The following is a 22,521-nucleotide window of genomic DNA, read 5'->3' as shown; positions in this document are numbered from 1 at the left end:
CCTGTGTATTGAGCACCCTGCATTTGTAAACCACTCACTGCTGACCGGGTGCTAAACCACATCCAACCCCATTGACCATCTCCTCTGTCCTTGTTGTAGAGTCACAGTATGGGCAATGCCCTTCAGCCCATCAAGTTCAGACTGACCATCAAGCATCCATTTACACTAATATACTGTGCCACTCTGCTGTCCTGCCCTGGAGCACTCTGATCATATCTCCAAATTATACAAAAATATTTTAAAATCACATCCTGGTCCTGCTTCCCCTCCTCACGTCCTAATTATTTCTGCCAGCTTCTCCAGAGTATCTCCCAGTCGCGGTCCTCCATGATGTTCCCCCTTTAAGCAAGTATCCACCCACCTCTGAATCTGTCTCACCTTCAGTTAGAACAACCCAAATCTCCTCTGGTTCTTTTCCCAAGGAGCTCAAACCTCAGTCCTCTGGTTAACAGGGGAAATTTTCTCTCAAAGCCCTTCATACTTCCTCCATCGAGTTTCCCCACAAATCTGTCTCTGCTCTCACGGTCAGCTATCCCAGCTTCTCTTCCATCTCAACCCAGATGTGGTGGTACAATGGAGATCTGCCCCAGAGATTTGAGTTCAAATCCCACCAGGTCTGTGGGAGAATTTGAATCTGACCAACGGGAGAAGTGAATTGAGAATGAGGTGCTTGTAGATCAGGATTAATGACCATGAACACTTTGGATTGTTGGAAAACCCACTTGAAGGAAGAGTTCCACCATGACGCATTCTGGCTGACATGTGACCCTTGACCCTCCAATGACTCCTCAGTTCAGGATTGGATAATAAACATTGGCCTTGTTAATGATGTCCACTTCCCCAGAAGAGGTTCTTAAACAAAAGATGCCCCACCAGACCTTGTTCAAAGGCCTGACATAAATATTTCTCTCACTGACCACTGGAAAGGAATGACTCAGCATTCCAGTCATATTATTCAGGATTGATATGTAGGGGACGAATTGTTATTCTGCTGGTTTACTCTGTATTTGTTCCAAAAGTGTTACTGAGCAGGAAGGGAATTGTCTGTAGATCTCCATTGTGACGGGGATGTCTCTTGTTTTTAAGATAACGGCTGGATCCACAAAGTGGTGAGTTCTGGAGCCAGCACGCACATCGTTGAGGAGATCCGGCTGTACGAGGATCTACAGCCTGTGGAAAGCCTGGTATTAGCCAGAGCCCAGGTACTTAACACTGTATTAACCATGAATAACTGTAGGTGGCTACAGACACACTGATCTCACAATAGACAGACAAATGTGACGGGTTGACGATGCGAGGCGATAATGGAGTTCTGTAACGGCAGGATGACCAGTGATGTCACTCTACTACCCAACAGTAAATGGACCAATAACCACCCACTTCACATCCCCATAGTTCCACCCAAACTGCAGCTCAGTGGGTGGAATTTAGCTTTGGAGTCAGAAGGTAGTGAGTTCAAATCCTACCAGGTCCGCTACAGAAATCCAAGCCGACATCTCAAGGGGTTGCAGTAGTGACAGAGGCGGTGTCCTTCAAGTAAGACGTCAACTAACATCTCAGCTCCTGTGACCTGTGTCATCAAACAGCTGGGGTCTTGATCCCCAAGACCAATGTCATCTAATACAGTCATTGTCACAGTCTATACAGATAGTGACTAGACTTGGAACATAGAACAGTACAGGAACAGGCCTCTCAGCCCAAAATGTTGTGTAGAACTAAGTTAGCAAGTAATTAAATAACTGACTGTCGTGTATGTGGCCTGTTTACACAACTAAGTCATTAATAAAAAAGGCTGGAGACAGGAACTACGTTTCATGGTTCTTTACTGGTAAGAGTCCGAACTTTGACACACACATACTGATAAATATGCACCTAATAGTGCATGCAATGACGTGTTACTACAACATAAAGTAGTCCCTTATTATAATGTAGGTATTACAGTCCACTCCTCCCCTTCTATTTTAATAGTGTATCAGCTGTCTTTTTTTCAGTGGGGCACTATGCTGAACAAATATGTTTACCCTTAACATACAAACGCCTACCATTTGTTTACAAATTATAACAAGCCTTCTTTTTCTTTTTTTTACTTTTGGTCTCAGACCCATTTATAACTCAAGTCTCTGGGGAGGTCTTCTCTGCCTCTCCGGGTAACGTCTGTCCTGAAACGTTGGCTTTGGGGAATGAGTCTCCACAGGTACATCAGGTGGGTCATCAGCACTGATGACAGGCTCACCTGTGGATGAAGCTGACGTGATCACATCAAGAGTGTTTGCTTCCATGTCAGAGGAGTCCGGGCAAGGTGCTGTTGTGTTTTTCACCTGAGCATCCAGGATTTGGTTCACATGCCGTCTCCATACGCTCTCTCCCACCTCCACTGTATACATCAGTGGCCCATCTATGGCGGAAATTGTACCTGGCTGCAACTTTTCAGTCTGGTAATCACGTGCAAGAACTGACTGTCCCACAGTGAAGCTCTGTGTTGACTTTGTATTCAAGTGTTCGAACTGTCTGTTCTCCACATCGTGCTGTACATCTGATTTGAGAAGATCCATGCAGGACCTCAGGTTCCTGTTCAGAAACAACATCGCTGGGGTCTGGTTAGTGTTTGCGTGTACTGCATTACGATAGGCAAGGAGGAAGTTGTCTACCTTGTGTTGCAGCGGTCAATTTTCGCTGTCCATTGCCTTGAAGGCTTTCTTGAATGTCTGCACAAATCTTTCTTCCAAGCCATTTGTGGATGGACGGTAAGGGGCAGATGTAAAGTGCTTGATTCCATTGTTCTTCACAAAACTTTGGAATTCTTCAGAGACAAATTGTCGTCCATTGTCTGTGCAGATTTGTTCTGGTGTGCCGTTCCTGGTGAACATGGCCCTCAGCACTGTAATGGTCTTTTCTGATGTGGTTGTCTTCATTTTGATGACCTCTGGCCATTTGAAATGTTCATCGACGGCGATTAAAAAGATAGAGTCCATGAATGGTCCAGCAAAGTCGATGTGCACTCGTTGCCACGGTGATGAGGGCCACTCCCATGGATGGAGAGGGGCTTCTGGTGGTGTGTTCTGGATCTTTTGACATCCAGAGCAGTTCTTGGTCATGTCCTCAATCTGTTTATCGATTTCTGGCCACCACACATAGGCACGGGCAAGACTTTTCATCTTCATGGTACCCAGGTGCGCCTCGTGCAGTTCCTCCAGCACTCTGGTGCGTAGCTTGGGAGGAATCACAACTTGTGAAGCACACATCAGTGTTCCCGATACACTGACAACTGCTCCTTCCTCGCTGGGAACAGTGTGTTACCCTGCGCTGGCCGTCCCTTTAGGGTGATGTCGTACACTTCTGACAACGTAGGGTCATTGCATGTTTCCCTTTCAATGAGGCTGTTTGTCACTGGTAATTGTTCAACTACCGTTGTGTGAAAGACCTGCTGAATCCATTTGTGTAGTTATCTCGGAAGTCGGCAGTGGTAAACGTTACAAACCATCTGCGTTGCCATGTTGCTTGGTCCCCTTGTGTTCAATGTCATATGTGTGACCTCCTAAGAAAAGGGACCATCGCTGCAGCCTTTGTGCTGTCATCACTGGAACACCTTTCCTTGGGCTGAAGATGGACACGAGAGGCTGATGATCAGTCAACAGGATAAACTTTTGGCCACACAGGTAGTGACTGAACTTCTTGTTTATCCACACGAGGCTCTATCAATCAGTGCGTAGTTACGTTCAGCTGAAGTTATTGTTCTTGAGGCAAAGGCTATTGGTCTTTCTGGGCCATCTGGAAATTTGTGCGATAACACAGCTCCTATCCCATGGGGTGAGGCATGACAAGCCAGTCGGATTGGTAAGGAGGGGGCAAAGAGCGCGGGCACCCCTTCTGAAGTTATGAGTCTTTTAGTTTCTTGAAACGCTTTCTCACAGCTCTCAGTCCACTCCCATTGTGTCCCTGTCTGTAATAATGCATTTAGTGGGTGTAGGACTGCGGATAGGTGAGGCAAGAACTTGTGGTAATAGTTCACTAGACCAAGATATGCTCTCAGCTGGGACACATTTTCAGGTGGTGGTGCCTTAAGCACAGCTTCTATCTTGTCCTGAGACGTGTGTAAGCCATCCTTGTTGATCACATGCCCACAGTATGAGATTTCCTTTTTGAAAAACTCACATTTCTGTCGATTAGCTCTGAGCCCATATTCTTGTAACCTGGTGAGCACTTGTTCAAGGTTAGAAAAATGTTTGTCATCATCTTTGCCGGTGACAATAATTGTCATCCAGGTTACACTGAGTCCCTGGAATCCCCTGCAGGACCTGGTCCATTGCCCTTTGCCAGATTGCAGGAGCTGATGCCATCCCAAACACCAACCTGTTGTACTGGTAAAGTCCTTTCTGTGTATTTATTGTCGGGTATTTCTTGGATGCTTCCTCGATTTCCATTTGCAGGTGTTGGAGGTAAGCCTGGGTCAAATCGATTTTTGTGAAATGTTCCCCTCCTGACAGGGAAGCAAAGATGTCCTCAGTACGAGGTAGAGGATACTGTACTGTGCAGAGAACTGGATTAACAGTCACTTTAAAGTCTCCACATATGAGCACCTTGCTTGTTTTTCCTGGTTTTGTGCTGGAGGTTTTCTTCATCACTGGAACAATAGGCGTGACCCATCCACTCCAATCCACCTTTGACAGGACCCCAGTCTGCTCCAGGTTTTTCAGCTCTGCCTCTACCATAGGACGGATTGCATGTGGCACTGGTCTGGTTTTGTGAAATTTTGGGCATGCATTTTCCTCAGTCTCAATCCTTGCCTTCATGCCCTGAAGTGTTCCCATTCCTTTCATGAACACTTCCTCAGAGTCAGCAACTCCCGGTTTGCCAACATGTGGTCTGTAACCCTCTATACCTTGCCAATTCGAGTGTCCGTCTGTACTCTATAGGTTTTTCACTGTACCACGCAAGCAATTTACAGTTTACTTTTATAACTGTGTGGAAGTACCTGCCTCCACCACCCCCTCTCTCACCGCTTTCCAGATATGAACCACTCTCTGGGTGTAAAAGTATTTCCTCAGGACTCCTCTAAAATAGATATACTTAGTTTGTTTATTTTGAGATTCTGCACAGAATAGGTGCTTCCAGTCCCTCAAGCTGCACTGCCCAGCAACATCCCCGCCATTTAGGCCTAGCTTAATCATGGGACAGTTTACAATGACCAATTAGCCTACTAACCGGTGCATCATTGGACTGTGGGAGGAAACCAGAGTACCTGGAGAAAACCCACACGTTCCACGGAGATGACGTACAGATTCCTTACAATGACATCCGGTTTGAGCTCAGGGACTCCGACGCCCTGTGCTGTATAGCATCGCATAACCGCTACGCTACGATGGTGCCCAGGACCCCCACCCCTTACCCTGAGCCTACGCTGTCCAGTTGTAGACATTTCTGCCATGAGGGAGAAGTTTCTGTGTCCACCCTTTCTGTGTCCTCTGTAATGTTGTCCACCTCGGCCTCCTCTGCACCAAGGAAAAGAAACCCAGCACGTTCTGTCTCTCCTCACAGCTCAGGCAACGCCCCAGTGAGTCTCCTGTCCAGCCTCTGCAGTGCGTCATAGAGTGTAGAGTCCCGGACTGAACACAGGACTGTCACTGTGGTCTAACCTGGGTTTTAGAACCTCCTTGCTCTCACATTCTGTGCCTGGTTAATGAAGGCAAGTTATCCAAACCCCTTCTTCACCACCTAAACTATCGGTGTTGCTCCTTTGTTGGTTAAAAACCCAGTCAAGTGGCAGGAATGGGTCAAACCACCCCGCTTGATGTGTTTGCTGCACCAAAGACAAGCAGCTGGAAGAACTCAGTGGGTCAGGCAGCATCTGTGGAAGCAAAAGGTGTAAGTTAACATTTCAGGTCGAGACTGCATCGGAACAGAGTCTAACTCAGTTGTGATGTGGGATATCGACCGGAAACATCGATCACCCCTTTGTCTCCACAGATGCTGCCCAGCTTTCTACATTCTTCCATTAGTTGTTCTTTGTTTCAGATTCCAGCCTCTACAAAGTCTTGCCTCACCGTGTCTATGACTCACCATTGTGGTGACGATTTGGAAATTAAAGTAACACTGGGTGACCACGCACTCTGCACAAAACAATGATGTAAGATTATTAAGGGATTGGACACGCTAGAGGCAGGAAATACATTCCCAATGTTGGGGGAGTCCAGAACCAGAGGCCACAGTTTAAGAATAAGGGGTAGGTCATTTAGAACGGAGTTGAGGAAAAACTTTTTCACCTAGAGGGTTGTGGATCTGTGGAATGCTCTGCCTCAGAAGGCAATGGAGGCCAATTCGCTGGATGCTTTCAAGAAAGAGTTAGGTGGAGCTCTTAAAGATAGTGGAGTCAAGGGATATGGGGAGAAGGCAGGAATGGGGTACTGATTGTGGATGATCAGCCATGATCACAGTGAATGGCAGTGCTGGCTCGAAGGGCTGAATGGCCTACTCCTGCACCTATTGTCTATTGTCTATTGTAACTTTGCAGTGACCTGCTTTCATTACAGGGGACCTTGTTCGTTGGATCGCAGAGAGGGGTGACTCAGCTCCCCGTGTCCCATTGTCACATCTATGACAGCTGTTGGGATTGTGTCCTGGCTCGAGATCCTTACTGTGGTTGGGATGGCAGCGTTTGCCAGGATATTCGAATGCAGGAGAACAGGTACCATCACTGCCCTGTGTTACAATGGAAGAATGTGACCCCTAATCACACAGGTGATTGATGGTGGCTTTTGGGTGCAGGGGTCCAGGTACCTCCTTGCAAGCAAAGATGGGAAGGAATTATGAAGTAAGATTTGTGGGTTGGGAACTCCGTTAGAACATAGAACAGTACAGTACAGGACCAGGCCATTGGGCCCACGTTGTCTATGCTAAACTAAAACTTAACTGCCAAATTAAATCTCCTTTGCCTGCATATGAGTATCTCCATTCCTCTCATGTTTATGTGTCTGTCTGAGTCCTCTGAAATGCTACTGTCGTTTCTGTTTCCACCAGTACCCATGGCAGCCCAGTCTAGGTACCAAGCACTCTCTATGTAAAGAAACCTGTCCCACACCTCTGTCTTAAAACTTCCCTCCTCTCACCTTAAATGCATTTCCTCTAGTGTTTGACATTTCTACCCTGGGTTAAAGATTCTACCTACCCTACCTCTGCCGTTCCTAATTTTAGAAACTTCTGTCAGTTCCTGAGAAGATGTCAGAAGCAGATTCTATGATGGCTTTCGAAAGGGTTCAAAGATTCCTTGAAGAGGGAGAGTTACAGGGATATGGGGAAAGAACTGGTTTGCATTCCGTTGTTTCACCTTATCACCATAGCCCTCAGATCTGGTGTAACTTGAAAATAAAATCAGGAACAAAATTAGGAAAGATTTTAATAACTAGCAGGTTCCCGTCTGTTTAGGCATTTAAAAAAATAGAAAGTGTTGGAAAAAAACTTGCTGATTAGGTGGGTTCTTGTAGAGAAACAAAAACAGAATGAACTTCGACAAGAATGAAGTTTAACAAAGGTTCCAGCTACCAGAATCATTAACTCACTTTATCTCCTCCCAGTTGCTGACTAGTCTGCTGAGTAATTCCAACATTTCCAGCTCTGATTTCAGATCTTGTCCATTCTTATCTCTGCTACTCTATAGTGCAAAATCTTCCTCCTGACTCCAAAGGCATGTTCCTGTCTTGGATAGGAATAATTTTATTAAACACTTTTGAACCCAGTAGTTTTCGGCCAGAGAGAAGCAGATAGGCTCTGAACCCAAAGCCTTAACTGAGCTGTTACACCCGGAACAAGTGTTCTGGACTGTGTTTGGTTGCCTGAGAGAGTGGAATGGGAATTCCCGAGATATTTGTGTCACTACAAAGGGTTTTTCTTCCTTTCTCTGTCCCGGAAGACAATGGAATTGCACAGTGGAGGCGAGAGGGTGAGGAGGGATGGAAGAAAGTAAATTACTCACAATCCAGCTGTTTCCTTTTCTGCAGGCCTTCTCCTGAACCTGACCTCAGAGACAAACTAAATTTAAAATGATCATATATATCCCCATAAATGGTGTTGAGATTCATTGTCTTACAGGCATTTACCGGAAAATATAGAAATACAATGGGATTTATTAAAAACTATAAATAAAGACTAACAAACAAGTGATGTGCAAAAGAAGACAAATTGTGCAAAGAAAAATTAAATACATAATACGGAGAACATGAATTGTCGAATTCTTGAAATTGAGTCTGTACCTTGTGGAATCTTTTCAGATTTAGGGTGAGTGAAGTTATCCACACTGGGTGAGCAGCCGGATGGTTGAGGGGTAATAACTGTTCCTGAACCCAATGGTGTGGGACCTGAGGCTCCTGTACTTCCAACCTGATGGATGCAGTGAGAAGGGGCATTCTGTATAACGTATCTGAGTCCAAATGAAGGTTCTTGACCCGAATCATTGACTGACCATTTCCTTCCACAGATGTTGTCTGACCTGCTGAGCTCATCCAGTGATTTGTTTACTTGTTCCACGTCTCTGCAATAGCCGGTGTCTCTGGCAGTTTTGTTTACCAGCTGCATTACTGGGTAGAAACAACAGCCAGCCAAACAAATTTTCACTTCAGCTGCGTAATGTGATGCAGATGTAAACAGGTGTATAAACAGGTCCGTCCTGTGTTCAATGGCACTTTGCCATCATCCAGAGAGTATTAACAGGGCCTTGCTGTGTTTACAGGCTGGAATGTAAGTGGAAGTTGTTTAACAGGAATTTCTGGTACGGCAGCCTAGTTTCAGTTTGCGTAGATTCCTGAACTCTTGACTATAGCAACCTGGCTTGGTTTGGTTCAGTTTATTGTCATGTGGCCCAAGGTACAGTGAAAAACTTGTCTTGCAAACTGTTCATACAGATCAAACCATTATGCACTGCTTTGAGGTAGGACCAGGTAAAATGATAAAAATACAGACTCTGCTCCCCTCTGCTCTCTACTAATTGATCTCTTATTTCCACTGATCCTCACTGTTCAAAGTTCAAAGTAAAATTTATAATCATGTCGCCACAAACAATCCCCACTGATCTTCCTCCTGGCACCTGCTGCACCCGCCCATTCACCTCCTCTCTCACCACCATTCAGGGCCCTAAACAGTCCTTCCAGGTGAGGCAGCACTTCACCTGTGAGTCTTTTAGGGCCATCTACTGTATCTTGTGTTCCAGTGGGCCTCCTCTACACTGGTGAGACAGGTGAGACCCAACATACTGTAGATTGGGGGGCTACTTTGTTGAACAGCTTTACTCCACCCTCAATGGGGAAAACTCACTGGTGGCCAACCATATTAATTCCACTCCCCATTCACACTCCAACATGTTGGTCCGTGGCCTCTACTGTAGCAATGAGGACACTCCAGAAGCACTTGTATTCTGTTAGGGTTACCTGCAACCTTATGATGGCATGAGCATCTATTTCTCCAACTTCTGGTAATTACTCTCCACTCCCCCTTCTCTCATTTCCTATTCCCCATTCTGGCTCCCCTCTTACCCCTTTTCTTCTCCCTACCTGCCTATCACCTCCCTCTGGTGCCTTTCTCCCATGGTTCACTCTCATCTCCAATCAGGTTCCTTTTTCTTTGGCTGTTTATCTTTTCCATCTAACACCTCCCAGCTTCTCACTTCATTCTGCCCCTCCAACCTACCCACCTACCATCGCCCTCACCTGGCTTCACCTATCACCTGCCAGCCTGTATTCCTTTACTGTCTCCCCACTTTCTTATTTTGGCTTCTTCCCTCTTGCTTTCCAGTCCCGATGAAGGGTCTCCGTCCAAACCGTCGACTCTTTATTCCTCTCCATAGATCCTGCCTGATAGATAGATAGATAGATGTACTTTATCAATCCCGAGGGAAATTTGGTTTTGTTACAGCCGCACCAACCAAGAATAGAGCATAAATATAACAATACAAAAACCACAAACAATCAAACAACAAAATGCAAACTATGCCAGATGGGAAATAAGTTCAGGACCAGTCTATTGGCTCAGGGTGTCTGACCCTCCACGGGAGGAGCTGCACGTTCGATGGCCACAGGCAGGAATAACCTCCCGTGCCGCCAAGTGTTGTATCACGGTGGAATGTGGCCAAAGTCCAGCAGTAAAAAGTTCAATATCCAGTCTGCAAACACATTCCTCGATCGTAATATACCCCGGATTGCACCATCTGTTGCATGACCGGCTCATGTGCACAGTAAGCGGTCCCCCAGCATTTGGTGTGTGTTTCTCAGGATTTCCAGCATCTGCAGAACCTCTTGCGGTTATTGCAATGCAGAATAAAGTGTAAAAGCTACAGAGAAAGTGCAGTGTAGGTAAACGGCAAAGCGCAAGATGATAGCGAGGAAGTTTATGAAGTCGAGACCTTTGTATTGTACAGGTGGTCCATTCAGGATTCTGATGCAGTGGGACAGGAGCTGTCCTTCAGTCGGGGGATACGTGCTTTCAGAATTTTGTACCTTTACAGTCTGCATCAGTAGTGGGTTAGGGCTGGGAGCACAGGAAATGGGATACTGGATCAAACTCATTTCAAATTCCACCATTGAATTCAAACTGAATGTAAAAACTGATGTGAAAATGGCGAACCTGAAGCTGTGGGAATGATTTTTGGCAGCTCCCTTTGGGAAAGGTACTCTACTAACTTGGCTTTGGTTATGACTCTAGGCTCACAATGATATGGGTGCCTCCGATATGAAAGGGCCCGGCAAGTGAATCAGTCCTGCCAACCCTTTCTGCCCCTTGCCTCATTTTCACTGTTGCCCGTCCTTCCAGGTTGGAGCAGGCCCCACATTCTCACCCCTCCCTAGAGTCATAGCACCAAGCAGCACGGAAATAGGCCTTTGACCCAAATGGGCCATACTGTCCAAGATCCCCATCGAAGCTGGTGCCGTTTCCCCGTTTCTAGCCCATATCACTCTGAGCCTTTGGCCAGAGGCTGGTGAATCTGTGGAGTTTATTGCTACACACAGCTGTGGAACCCAAGCCACTGGTTAAGGTTAAGGTAGAGGTTGATAGGTTTTTGATTAGTAAGTGTTAATGGTTATGGGGAGAAGGAAGGAGAATGGAGTTGAGGTGGATAATAAATCAGTCATGATGGAATGGTAGAGCAGACTCGATGGGCTGAATGGCCTAATTCTGCTCTGTGTCTTGTGCCGTTAAGATAGGCACTTGGATATCCATGCATCCATCCTGTATCCGTTGTATCCGTGCCTTTTAAATATCATTAATGTGCCTGCTTCAACCACTTCCTCTGCTAGCTCATTCCCTGGATTCCCCGTCCCCTGGGTGAATAAGGTGTCCCTCAGGTTCCTGTGAAGTCTCTCCCTCCTCTCTCACCTTAAAATCTGTGCCTCCGAGTAAAAGACCGGGCACATTCAACCTGTCCAAGGCCCTCAGGATGTTATACACCTCTGCACAATGACTCCCCCTTCTCCTACGCTCCAACCTGCCCAGGCTTCCTCCACAGCTCAGTCCCGAGTTCAGTGCACTGAGTACCAGGGAGTTCACATCATGGATTGTCTCGCCTCATCCCTTAATATCAACTCCCTGAACAAGAAGGCACAGCAGCACCTCCACTTCCTGAGGAGATTGAGGCAAACAAGGCCCCCCCCCCCCCCACATCTTAACTGCATCTTACAGGAGCACCACTGAGAGTTTACACGTCATCCATCCAGCATCCTCCTTGACTTTCTCCATCAGGCAGGAGAGTCGATGCATAAAGACAGGAACAATCAGGATGGGAAACAGTTTCTTCCCCCAGGCCATTAGGCTTCTGAAATTCCTCCTGCATTGTATTCAAAGTGTCACTGATTAATCTATTCCATACCTTACAATATTTAGTTTGTTATTTATGTGTGATTCACCTTCCTAAGTTATCGTGTGTTGTATGTACTACTGTGTTTTACACTCTGGTTCAGAGGAAAATCTCACTTCTATATACATTATATGGTTATATACATTATATACATGTTCTGTATATAGTCAGATGACAGTAAATTACTTGACTTGAGGGCCAGCAAGCCAAAGGCCCTCTTCACCACCCTCTCTACCTCTCTAGCTTACGTGTCAAATCCATTGAAGAGATACACACTCGTGGACTCAGGGACAACCTTGCTCAGCCACAGGTACACGGAATCCGACCGTCTGCCTCTCGTAATCCTCCAGTGAAAAAGTCAAACTGCATCAGGTTTGTGCATTCTGGTGAGCGATCCAGGAGAGAACAAAAACGAGCAGCAACTCAGTTCCTCCTAGTCATCCTTGATCATTAATGTCCACTAGGGATATTTAGGGTAGCGGGAGATTCAATCTCCAGAGAAAACGTCGTATCGGCCAATGTGCTCCAGAAATCAAAATTCACATTACAAACGCAGAATTGCTGGAAGAACTCGGCCAATCAAGCAGCATCCGTGGAGAGGGAAACCAGTCAACGTTTTGGGTCAGCGCCCATCTTCAGAACAGGCTGACTCCTTACAATATTGGCCTGGTTTGGTTTCAGATGCCAGGATTTATTTGTTTCTCAAAATTAAAGTAACTCCCAGAGGAAGAGGAAAAGTAAAAGGGATTGGGATTGTTACTGCACATGCCTCTGGTTGCCTACTCCTGAGACCCAGCTCCACTGGTCCTTAGGCTGAATTTCAGAAGTGAAGTGCAGAGTGTAAAAATGGCCACAGCAAACTCCTCCTCTGTTGTTCCTCCCAAAGGGAAGATCTGGAAAGAAACAGGAGTATTGGACAGCTAAGGTTAGAAGCAAAGGACAGAGCCTTAAATTTAGACCATGAAACCATAAGACAATGGAGCAGAATTGGGCTATTCACCCATTGTGTCTGCTCCATCATTCCATCATGGCTGATTTTATCATCCCTCTCAACCGCATTCTCCTACCTTCTCCCCGTAACCTTTGTCACCCTGACTAATCAAGAACCTATTAACCTCCGTTTAAATATACCCAATGACTTCACCTCCACAGCCGTCTGCATACATTAGTAGATCCAGTATTCTAAAAAGTAAAAATAACATAGTGAAAGCCATTCAATAGACTCAGTCCATTCAGAAACTGGGAAACTCTTCTACATGCAGAGGTAGCTAGAATTTTACAGCAGTTGTTGCTGGGTGAATTGACATTTTAATGTTCCCAGTATGAACTGACAATCCACCCTTGAATGGCAGAGGACACAGGAATTTTTGACCTCCCCCTGCTCCTCTCCCATTGTGAATCTTTGAAGCACCAGGATATGTTTTAACTTTTATCATATATGCATTTTATTATTTGTGTGAATGTTACTTTATGTGTTATGTGTGTGAGTTATATGTACTGTGTTGTACACCCTGGTCTGGGGGAAGGTTGTTCTCGTTTGATGGTGTATATATGTGTGTGGTTGAAAGAATTAGCTTGAAGTTGAACTTATTGCCACATTTACTGAGACACAGTGTGAAACTTTCCTTACTTCCTGTCAAGGCTGATCAAGCCTTACATAAGAACATTGAATTCAGAATCAGGTTTATTATCACTGATTTAATAGCCATTTTATTAGGTACACGTTACCCCTGCCTGTTAATGCAAATATCTAATCAGCCAATCATGTGGCAACTCAATGCATAAAGGCAAGCAGACATGCTCATGCAGTTTATTGTTGTTCAGACCAAACATCAGAATGGGGAAGAAATGTGATCTAAGTGACTTTGACCATGGAATAATTGTTGGTGCCAGATGAGGTGGTTTAAGTATCTCAGAAACTGCAGATCACCCAGTGTTTTCACACACAACAGAGTTCACAGAGGATGATGTGAAAAACAAAAAAATGTCCAGTGAGCGACAGTTCTGTGGGTGAAATCACCTCGTTAATGAGAGAGGTCAGAGGAGAATGACCAGACTGGTTCAAGCTGACAGGAAAGTGACAGTAACTCAGATAACTAAACGTTACAACAGTAATATGCAGAAGAGTATCTCTGAAAGCCCAACATATTGAACCTTGAAGTGGATGGGCTAGAGCAGCCGAGGACCACAATGCGTTCCACTCCTGTACCTAATAAAGTGGCCACTGAGTGTTTGTCATGAAATTTGTTGTTTTGCTGCAGCAGTACAGTGCAATACCCAAAAATGACAAATTACCATAAGAATATATACTAAATAAATAGTGCAAAAGAGAGCAAAGTTAAAGTCATGGGTTTTTGGTTCATTCAGAAATGTGATGGCGGAGGTAGGAAAAAGAAAATGCAGAACAGACTGTAGACTAGCAGTTAAAGAGAAGGTGCAAAGAAGGACCACAACGAGGTAGATTGTGAGGTCAAGGTTCAACTTCAGTGTATGAAATTCATATTCAGCATTTGACAGCAGAGGCACTGCTCTCAGATACAGGAATTACTAGGTTTGGAGAGCATTCCTGCCACCCACAAAGTTGTTTGGTAAACTTTGATTTAGTTTACATAAGAGCCAAGGTGGATCCCTTATTTAACATGTTCCAGGAAGAGAAAAAGTAAAAAAAATAAACCATTTGCTGAAGACTATAAATGAAAAGTTATGTTTCAGATTGATCAGAACTTTATTGAGCTGGGGGTGTTTAGAGAGTGTGAACGGGCAAACCATTCCACATTCTCCCTGGAGATAGCTTACATCAATATTAGCCAATTTAAAAATATATAATTGCAAGTTAATTGCGGCTTTAGAAAAAGCATAGAACACTACAGCTTAGATCCCCCCTCCCCCCCCCCACTGTCCTGTGCTGACCTTTTAACTTATTCTGAGATCAATCTAAACCTTCCTTCCTACAAAGAGTTTCTTAAGTGCCTAGTGTTTCTGCCTCTATCCCTGGCAGGGCGTTCCATGCACTCACCACTCTGTGTGTAAAGAATTCTCCCCCCCCACCCCCCCTAATTTATGTACCCGAATGGTTCCTTGACAAATTATCGACCTTCAATGTAATTTGAAATTGATCCTGTATACAAGCCCAGTTCTTCTGTGAATTTGTCTGCTCCTAGCTGTGCCAACTACAACACTCACCTCCCCCTGCATGCCCACTTTCCCTCACCCCATCATTGACCCATGATCAGGTTGGTTCCTGGTGAGTTTATTCACTAACAGTAGTTCTGTTTGGAAGAAGGAACACTGGGGAGCCTCAGTAAGTTGGACTGGCTTTGACTGCCCCTGTCGTTCTCTCTCCGTTTGTCCACAATGCCAAGGAAGAAGTTCAACCCTTGCTTGGATCTGGATTGGGGCAAATTGTAGACCCAGAGTAACCAGTCCCACTGAAGGGGGGATCGAGCTAAGTATGATGGGCCCTCTTCCCATTAACGTAGAACAGTACAGCACAGTACAGGCCCTTCAGCCCACAATGTGATGACCCTGTAACCTATTCCAAGCTCAATCTAATCCTTCCCTCCTATACAGCCCTCCATTTTTGTTTTTGCCATTGCTGCCAACAGGCAGGAGGTACAGGAGCCTGAAGACCCACACCTCCAGCTTCTCCCCCGCCATCTTCTGGCTCGAGAAGCAACCTGTAATTCTAGCTTGGACTATACTTCTTTCAACTTGCACCAACAGCTTTATGTCCGTTTTTTGTTTATTGCGAGATGTAAGTTATGGACAGTTTATGTTCACTTAAGATTTGTGTTTGTAATGTACTGTGTTGCTGCTGTAAAGGCTGATTTTCATGGCATTTATGACTGTGTGTGAATGTATACCCATGACAACAAACATGAACTTCAACTTGAGGTATGGTGCTGCTGTTGTCAGAGGAAAGGCAGTCTGTCTATCCATGCCCCCACCCACCACCACCAGCAGGGAAACCACACCAGCTTCAGCATAGCCCTAGAATATAGAAGCTAGAACATCCCAGCACAGTACGATGCTGTGTCCTCAATCAAACCCTACCCTACATTGTTCTGTCGTCCATGTGCCTATCTAAGAGTTTCTTTAATTTACACCAATGTATCTGCCTCTACCACCGTCCCTGGCACTCATCACTCGCTGTATAAAAAACTCACCTCTGACATATTCCCTCCCTCCCCCTTGTTGGGTATCTTCTGACTTTGAGCAAGTACACTCAGCAATACTGCTCCCAAACCTCCCAAAGACAAGACCTCCATTGCAGACGATTGTGGGGTGGGGAGGGGAGGGGAGGGGGTGCAGAATGAGGTTTGAGAGTGACAGATCTTAGGTGAGAGGGGGTTGACTGAACTGATCATGCCTGGACTCTTTAGATGACCTTGTGGGTTGGTGTTCACTCATTTTTTTGCTGTTTGCTTGACTTGTCTTTTTTTGTGCATTGGGGGCTTGGTGTATTTTCTTTGATCGGATTCCAGAGTTTTCTTTGTTTCCTGGCTGTCTGTGGGAAGGCAGATCTCAGGGCTGTATACTGCACACACACTTTGCTAATCAATGTACTTTGAATTGAATTGACCAGAGACTAGAGAGGAAAACAGGCAGGCTTAGAGAGGGATGGGAGGGAGAGAGAGATGAAGGCAGGAGGGAAGAGAGCGTTGGCTCCCATTTGGTTTCTTCTAAATGTGAGCGAATAGTTGTGACAAACACACGAGATTCAGCAGATGCCGGAAATCCAGAGCAACACACACAAAATGCTGCAGGGAGTCAGCAGGTCAGACAGCGTCTATGGAGAGGAATAAACAGTCAATGTTTTGGGTCGAGACCCTTCATCCCAGTTTTCTCTTCTCTTTCCTTCGGCGTGAGCCCCGTTTTAAAAAGCGTCTGGTGCACTGGTGAACTTGGGTTCTGGGAGATACCCAAATGCTATCACTGGCTTGCTGACCCTAGCTGAGAGTGCTCAGTCCCTGTGCATTACCTGTGAATTGTGGTTCTCGTGAAAAACTCACTGAAGAGGCAGATAGATATACAGCGGGGAAACAGGCCCTTCTGCCCACTGTCTGTACTAACCATCAAGTACCCATTTACACTAACCCCATATTATATAGGCATCCGTTAGTCTCGTGAGACCATGGATTTGCGCCTTGGAAGGTTTCCAGGGCGCAGACCTAGGCAAGGTTGTATGGAAGACCGGCAGTTGCCCATGCTGCAAGTCTCCCCTCTCCACGCCACCGATGTTGTCCAAGGGAAGGGCATTAGGACCCATACAGTTTGGCACCAGTGTCGTCGCAGAGCAATGTGTGGTTAAGTGCCTTGCTCAAGGACACACATGCTGCCTCAGCCAAGGCTCGAACTAGCAACCTTCAAATCACTAGACGAACACCTTAACCACTTGGCCATGTGCCAACAAGTCCCATATTATTCTCCCAAATTTCCTATTAACCTTCCCAGATTCCCCCACTCACTGGGGACAATATACAGAGGCCAATAAAACTATCAACCCACATGTCCTTGGAAACAGGAGCACACAGGGGAAGTCCACACAGTCACAGGGAGCTTGGACAGATTCCACACAGACTGAACCGAGACTCTGGGTTGAACCAGGGTTGCTGGATTACTGAGCTGAGACTGTGGCTCTGCCAGCTGCACCACCGAGGCATGTAGGCCGCAGCCTGCGCACTGGTAAGTGGGATCGGTACTGACGGCCATGGACAGGGATGTCACAGTGCGACTCTGTGACATCAGAGCGTGTCAGAGCTCTTGGACAGGACCCTCACACTGCACCAGGGATCTGAGGCTTTCCTTGGGCAAGAGGAGACCTCTAACTCTCTGAAGCCTAAAGTAAACTTTTAAACATTTTAAATTGGAAAAGGGGAGAAGGAAAAGAGACAGGAATATGCTGGTGGAACTCACTCAAAGGGCGATAAACTCGTTCAGTCACTCCCAGTGATAGTCATCATGAGTGTGAGCCCTGTTTACCGGTTCCCCTTCACTAGGATGAGGGGGTGAGGGGGGACGGTGTGAAGGGGTAGCTGTGACCTTGTGACTGCCACTGCTCTCTCTACATGGCAGTGGTGTGAATAGTCCTCTCTGGTTCTCCCATCTCGGTGGGCATTCAGCTCCTACACTTGGCTCTAACTTTGTTTCCTCTGTTGCAGAGCGAGTCTGATTCAAGACATTACGAACGGGAACAAAGGGTGTTTGGACAGCGACCCGAACGGTATGTAGCTGTTTGTTTTCGTGTAATCCGTACCTTTGATGGTAATGGCCTGTGGTATGTGGGAAGCTCCTGTTGCACATCTAGTGGCCTGAGTTTGGTCTGGAGGTTATCACTCAGTGTGTCAAGCCTGGCAGAGAATGGGCTGCAGTTTAGCACAGACCCGCTGGGGCAGTTAAAGAGAAGCTCACTGAAAAATGGTGGTACTGAATGATAGTTAGGCAAAGGAATGAGGCATGTTGTTGGATTGGTATTTGGCAGGAAGGACCAATATGCTCAAAAATGTGCAAACACATGTTTTTTCAGGCAGTTGTTGGAGAAATTATCATCCAGCCCTCATCTCCCAGGTACAACTGGATGGTCTAAATGACAGTTCAGAGTGCTGTACAGGAGTCACAAAAAGGCCAGACCTGGGGTTCAGATCCCATCTAATTTAGAAATCAGTTTAAGAAGATTAAAAGATGATATTATTAAAAGAGTTTGTGAAGACACCAGGTTATTGTTTAAAAACCTAACTGAGATAATAGTGTCCTTTAGGGCAGTAACCCAGTTGACCTCATTCCATCCGGCCAGTTGGTGACTCCTGTATAGTTGGTCAGAACTTCCCTTGGATGTAGTGGTTCCCATGAGAGGATGGTTGGAGGGTCATCCCTCATCCTCACAGCAATAATTGTGGGTTTCAAAGGGAACAGAACAAGTATTTGCAAAACCACAGGGAGTGGGTCTAGCTGGGTGGATGCATAGAACTGGCAAGGATTTAATGTCCCAACATCCTACCTTGCTGATACCACTATGTTCACTTCCTGACCGCCACCAAATGATGTATGATGGAGCACAGCATGCTGTGATCCATTCTGACTTCTCCTGAACCACCTATGGGCAGTCCTTTTCCTACCCCCTTGCCGTTACCCAGAATTAGAAGCACTGTCCAGCTTGCAAGTTGCCAACAGCTGCAATTGCTTCTCGAGTGCTGATCGTAGATAAATGCTGTTTTAGCCGTGGAAGGTCACTTCTGGGTCAACCCGTGTCCGTGAGGAAATGTGCCCGGGTGGGATTCTCCTTAGTGCGGCTGAAATCAGAAGCTCCAGGGGACAACCTGCAAACCCCACCAGAGAATCAGAAAGATTCCAGAAGCAAGAACATTGTGCAAGGACTGCGGGCAGGGGAAGGGGCGGCCGCAGGTGGAAGTTGACAGGTCGGGGCTGATCTGTTGATGTCTCCCTGCCTTGGTGGTCAGTGGCCTTGATTACAGGAGGTGACTAAGTAGGGCTTCCTTTGACCACGCAAGCCACATTGTTCAAGTCATGTTTTCTATCACAGTCTGCAATCTCAGGCCCCCTGGTCTGATACAGCCTTCAGTGGAAGGAGGGACTCCCCTGTCAATGGGACTCCATTGGGTATAGATTCCCAGATATGTTGGAGAGTTCTGTGTCCACCAAGGGAGGGTTTAACTGAGCCGAGACAGCAATGATTGAACTCTGGGCACTCAGTGCCCTTGAAGAACATAACTGCAGGCGATACACAACAGTTTCTCCAATGGAATTGGCCTGTTTTCCCAGTGCTCCTTAGCAAATTTACATGGATTTATGTGATGTGTGCAGTACACATTCAGCAGATCAAAAGAGGATGGAATCCAAATTCTAGCCATCTGTTCCATCTCCAGCAACGTCTTTCATAATCTCAAAAGCCTGATTAGTTTGCTGCTTTGGCCTTTCCCTCCTTGTTCATCTTCTCATTAAAACCTTTCATTTCTGGCACCTTCCATGTAAACCTCTCTTTTTGCATCCTCTTATTTTTAGTAGGGAAACTGGAGCTGCACAGAATGTTCAGTGTGTGGTCTGACCAAGACCCTACACAACCATTGGATCAATTCAGCACCTTTCAATAGATTACACTGTGTGCTCTTTGTTAAACCGTGTCTCTCGTTGGGATGATTTGTGTATTGGTCTTCCAAAGTACCTTTGCTCCTCAATCCTCATTTTCCAAGTATCCAAATGTTTTTTGTAACCAAATGTCAACTTCACTCTTCACCTCCAGAAGTGTCCAACTTTGGGCCAGTAGTGGAAGAGCATTCAATGGTGCTAAAGTGAATCGTGCCCAGGACAACCAGAGGTGATTGTGCAATCAATCACCAATAAAGAGTTCCTATTTATGGCGTGCACCTAAATTTGACAACTTGCAAAATTATGTCTTCCTGTGGATTTGGGTGGCTCCTGGTTGGAATGCAACCAACAAAATGTCCTGGTTCCTGTCTGTCCTCTCAGATTGACCTGATGGCACAGTTTTAAAGTAGAGAGGCTCTGTCCTGTACCTTGGGTTGGTACCTGCTGACTATCCTATTGTTCCGTCTGTGAGGTCACTGTGGGCAGGTTGGCTCTACTGACTCCGAGGGTTTGGAACGTGAGACGGGGTAAAGTCGAGGGCTATTACTGAAGAGGATTATTTCTCCCCCCCCTCCCAAAATCAAGGTCAAGTTTGTCATATACACAAGTATGTGTATGCACGGGTACAATGAAAAACGGACTCTCTGCAAGAAATTGCAGAGAGTTGTGGACGCAGCTTACCAGCCTCTCTGTCTCAGTAAAGCAGCCAGCCTAATCAGAGACCCCAGCTATCCCAGACATTCTCCCTTCTCACCTCTCCCATCGGAAATAAGACAAAAAAGCCTGAAAGCACATACCACCAGGTTCAAGGGCAGATTCGATCCCACTGTTATCACACACTTGAACGGATTCCTGGCCTCACAGTTACCTTGTTTATTTTACTTAGCTAAGCAGCGCAGGTTCGGCCCTTCTGCCCCCCTGAGCAGCATTGCCCCGGCAACCCACTGAGCACCATCGCCCCGGCAACCCTGTTTTAACCTTAACCGAATCGCAGGACAATTTACAACGACCGGTTAACCTACCCAATCCGCCTCTGGACTGTGGAAGGAAACCGGAATACCAGGGGACTTTGCCCTTTATTATTTACCTGCACTGCACCTTCTCGTTCGCCTTTACACTTTACTCTTCATTGTTATTTTTGCCCTGTTCTGCCTCAGTGCACTGTGCCATGATTCAGTCTGCATGAACAGTTCATATGTTGACACACGAGACAATAATGAATCAGTAGCAATTACTTGCAGCAGCATCACGCACGCTTAGCAGGAAAACATCCACCATACAGACGTTTTGTTTGTTTATCTATTTAGATACAGCACAGAACAGGTCCTTCCAGCACAACCAGCTACGCTGCCCTGTAACCCAACTTTTTAAACTTAGCCTAATTGCAGGACAATTTACAATGACCAATTAACCTGCTAACCAGTACGTCTCGAGCTGTGGGAGGAAACCGGAGCACCTGGAGGAAACCCACGTGGTCACATGGAGAGCGTACAAACTCCTTATAGACAGCGCTGGAATTAAACTCCAAACTCTGACAGCCTGAGCTGTGGTAACATTGCACTAACCGCTACACTGCTGTGTACTTTACAAGAAACAACACTACTAGAACAAGCAGGACAAACTCCATTCTAGTGCAACGTGATCGAAGTGGCCGTGGTGTTGCTGGACTCAGGTAGTGATTGGGCTTCTGCTGGTTAGTTCAAGAACCAAATGGTGAAGGGAAGTAGCTGTTCCTGAACCTGGAGGTGTGGGGCTTTGGCTGTGAGAAGATAGTATTGGCCCAGATGGTGGGGTTCTTTGATAATAATATTACCTGTGTTTTTCCTTGATCAGAATCAATAACGGTGGCTGCGTTGTGACAGACAGTTATAAATGCCTCCTGAGCTGTAATGATGTTCCTTGGCAATGTTGGCATAGGGTTTATTATTGTCACATGTACTGAGATACAGTGAAGAATGTTGTCTTGCATGCCAACCATACAGATCATTTCAGAACCTCTACGTTGAGGCAAAAGCAATACAGGAATCAGGTGTTACAATACAGAAATGTAGAGTCAAGTGTTAAAGTTACAGGGAAATAAGACCAATGACAAGGCAGATTGTGAAGTCAAGAGTTCATCGTTATCATGCAAGAGGTCCATGCAAGGGTATTATAGGAGAGGAGAAGATGGCAGCGTGACGCAGTGCGCGTAGCCTCTCCGGTGAAATGATATCGTATTGTTAAATAGGGGCCGTGCACAATTCTGATTTGATGGAGACTGCTGTGAGAGCACAGAGGAACATCTGGAGTAACTTCTGAAATGCCCAGTTCGCTGCCACTGCGACTGTGCGATTGAGAACCTCCGGAGGGAAGGCCCCAAAATCCTCGGCTTTGCCTGCTACTGGCAGCTGGGGCTGGGGTCGAAGCGTTCGGCAGAGATGGTGCTCGGTGATCGGTGTCGGAGGGCTGGTCGGAGCTCGAAGTTTTCAGATGACTCAGAGTCGGACTGTGGTCGGGTATGGCAGGGAAAGTTTTCTTCCTTTTCCCGTCTGCGTGAGATGTGGGACTTTCGAGAGACTTTGAGCTTTTTACTGTGCTAAATGGCC

General features: G+C 46.1%; 1 protein-coding gene across 3 annotated transcripts in view; it reads left to right on the top strand.

The window, feature by feature from the left end:
- Window positions 1-22,521, top strand: part of LOC140185558 (semaphorin-4G-like) — a 202,379-nt gene that overhangs the window by 172,453 nt on the left and 7,405 nt on the right. For all 3 annotated transcript variants that reach the window (XM_072238897.1, XM_072238898.1, XM_072238899.1), the window contains 3 exons: window positions 1,087-1,202; window positions 6,528-6,682; window positions 17,995-18,056. In XM_072238897.1, coding sequence (XP_072094998.1) covers window positions 1,087-1,202; window positions 6,528-6,682; window positions 17,995-18,056 — 333 coding nt within the window. The remainder of the gene's footprint in view (window positions 1-1,086; window positions 1,203-6,527; window positions 6,683-17,994; window positions 18,057-22,521) is intronic.

Source organism: Mobula birostris, chromosome 21 (assembly GCF_030028105.1).
Source record: "Mobula birostris isolate sMobBir1 chromosome 21, sMobBir1.hap1, whole genome shotgun sequence".
NCBI lineage: Eukaryota > Metazoa > Chordata > Chondrichthyes > Myliobatiformes > Myliobatidae > Mobula > Mobula birostris.
The sequence above is the reverse complement of the archived record's forward strand: the minus strand, read 5'-3'. Positions and strand labels throughout refer to the sequence as shown.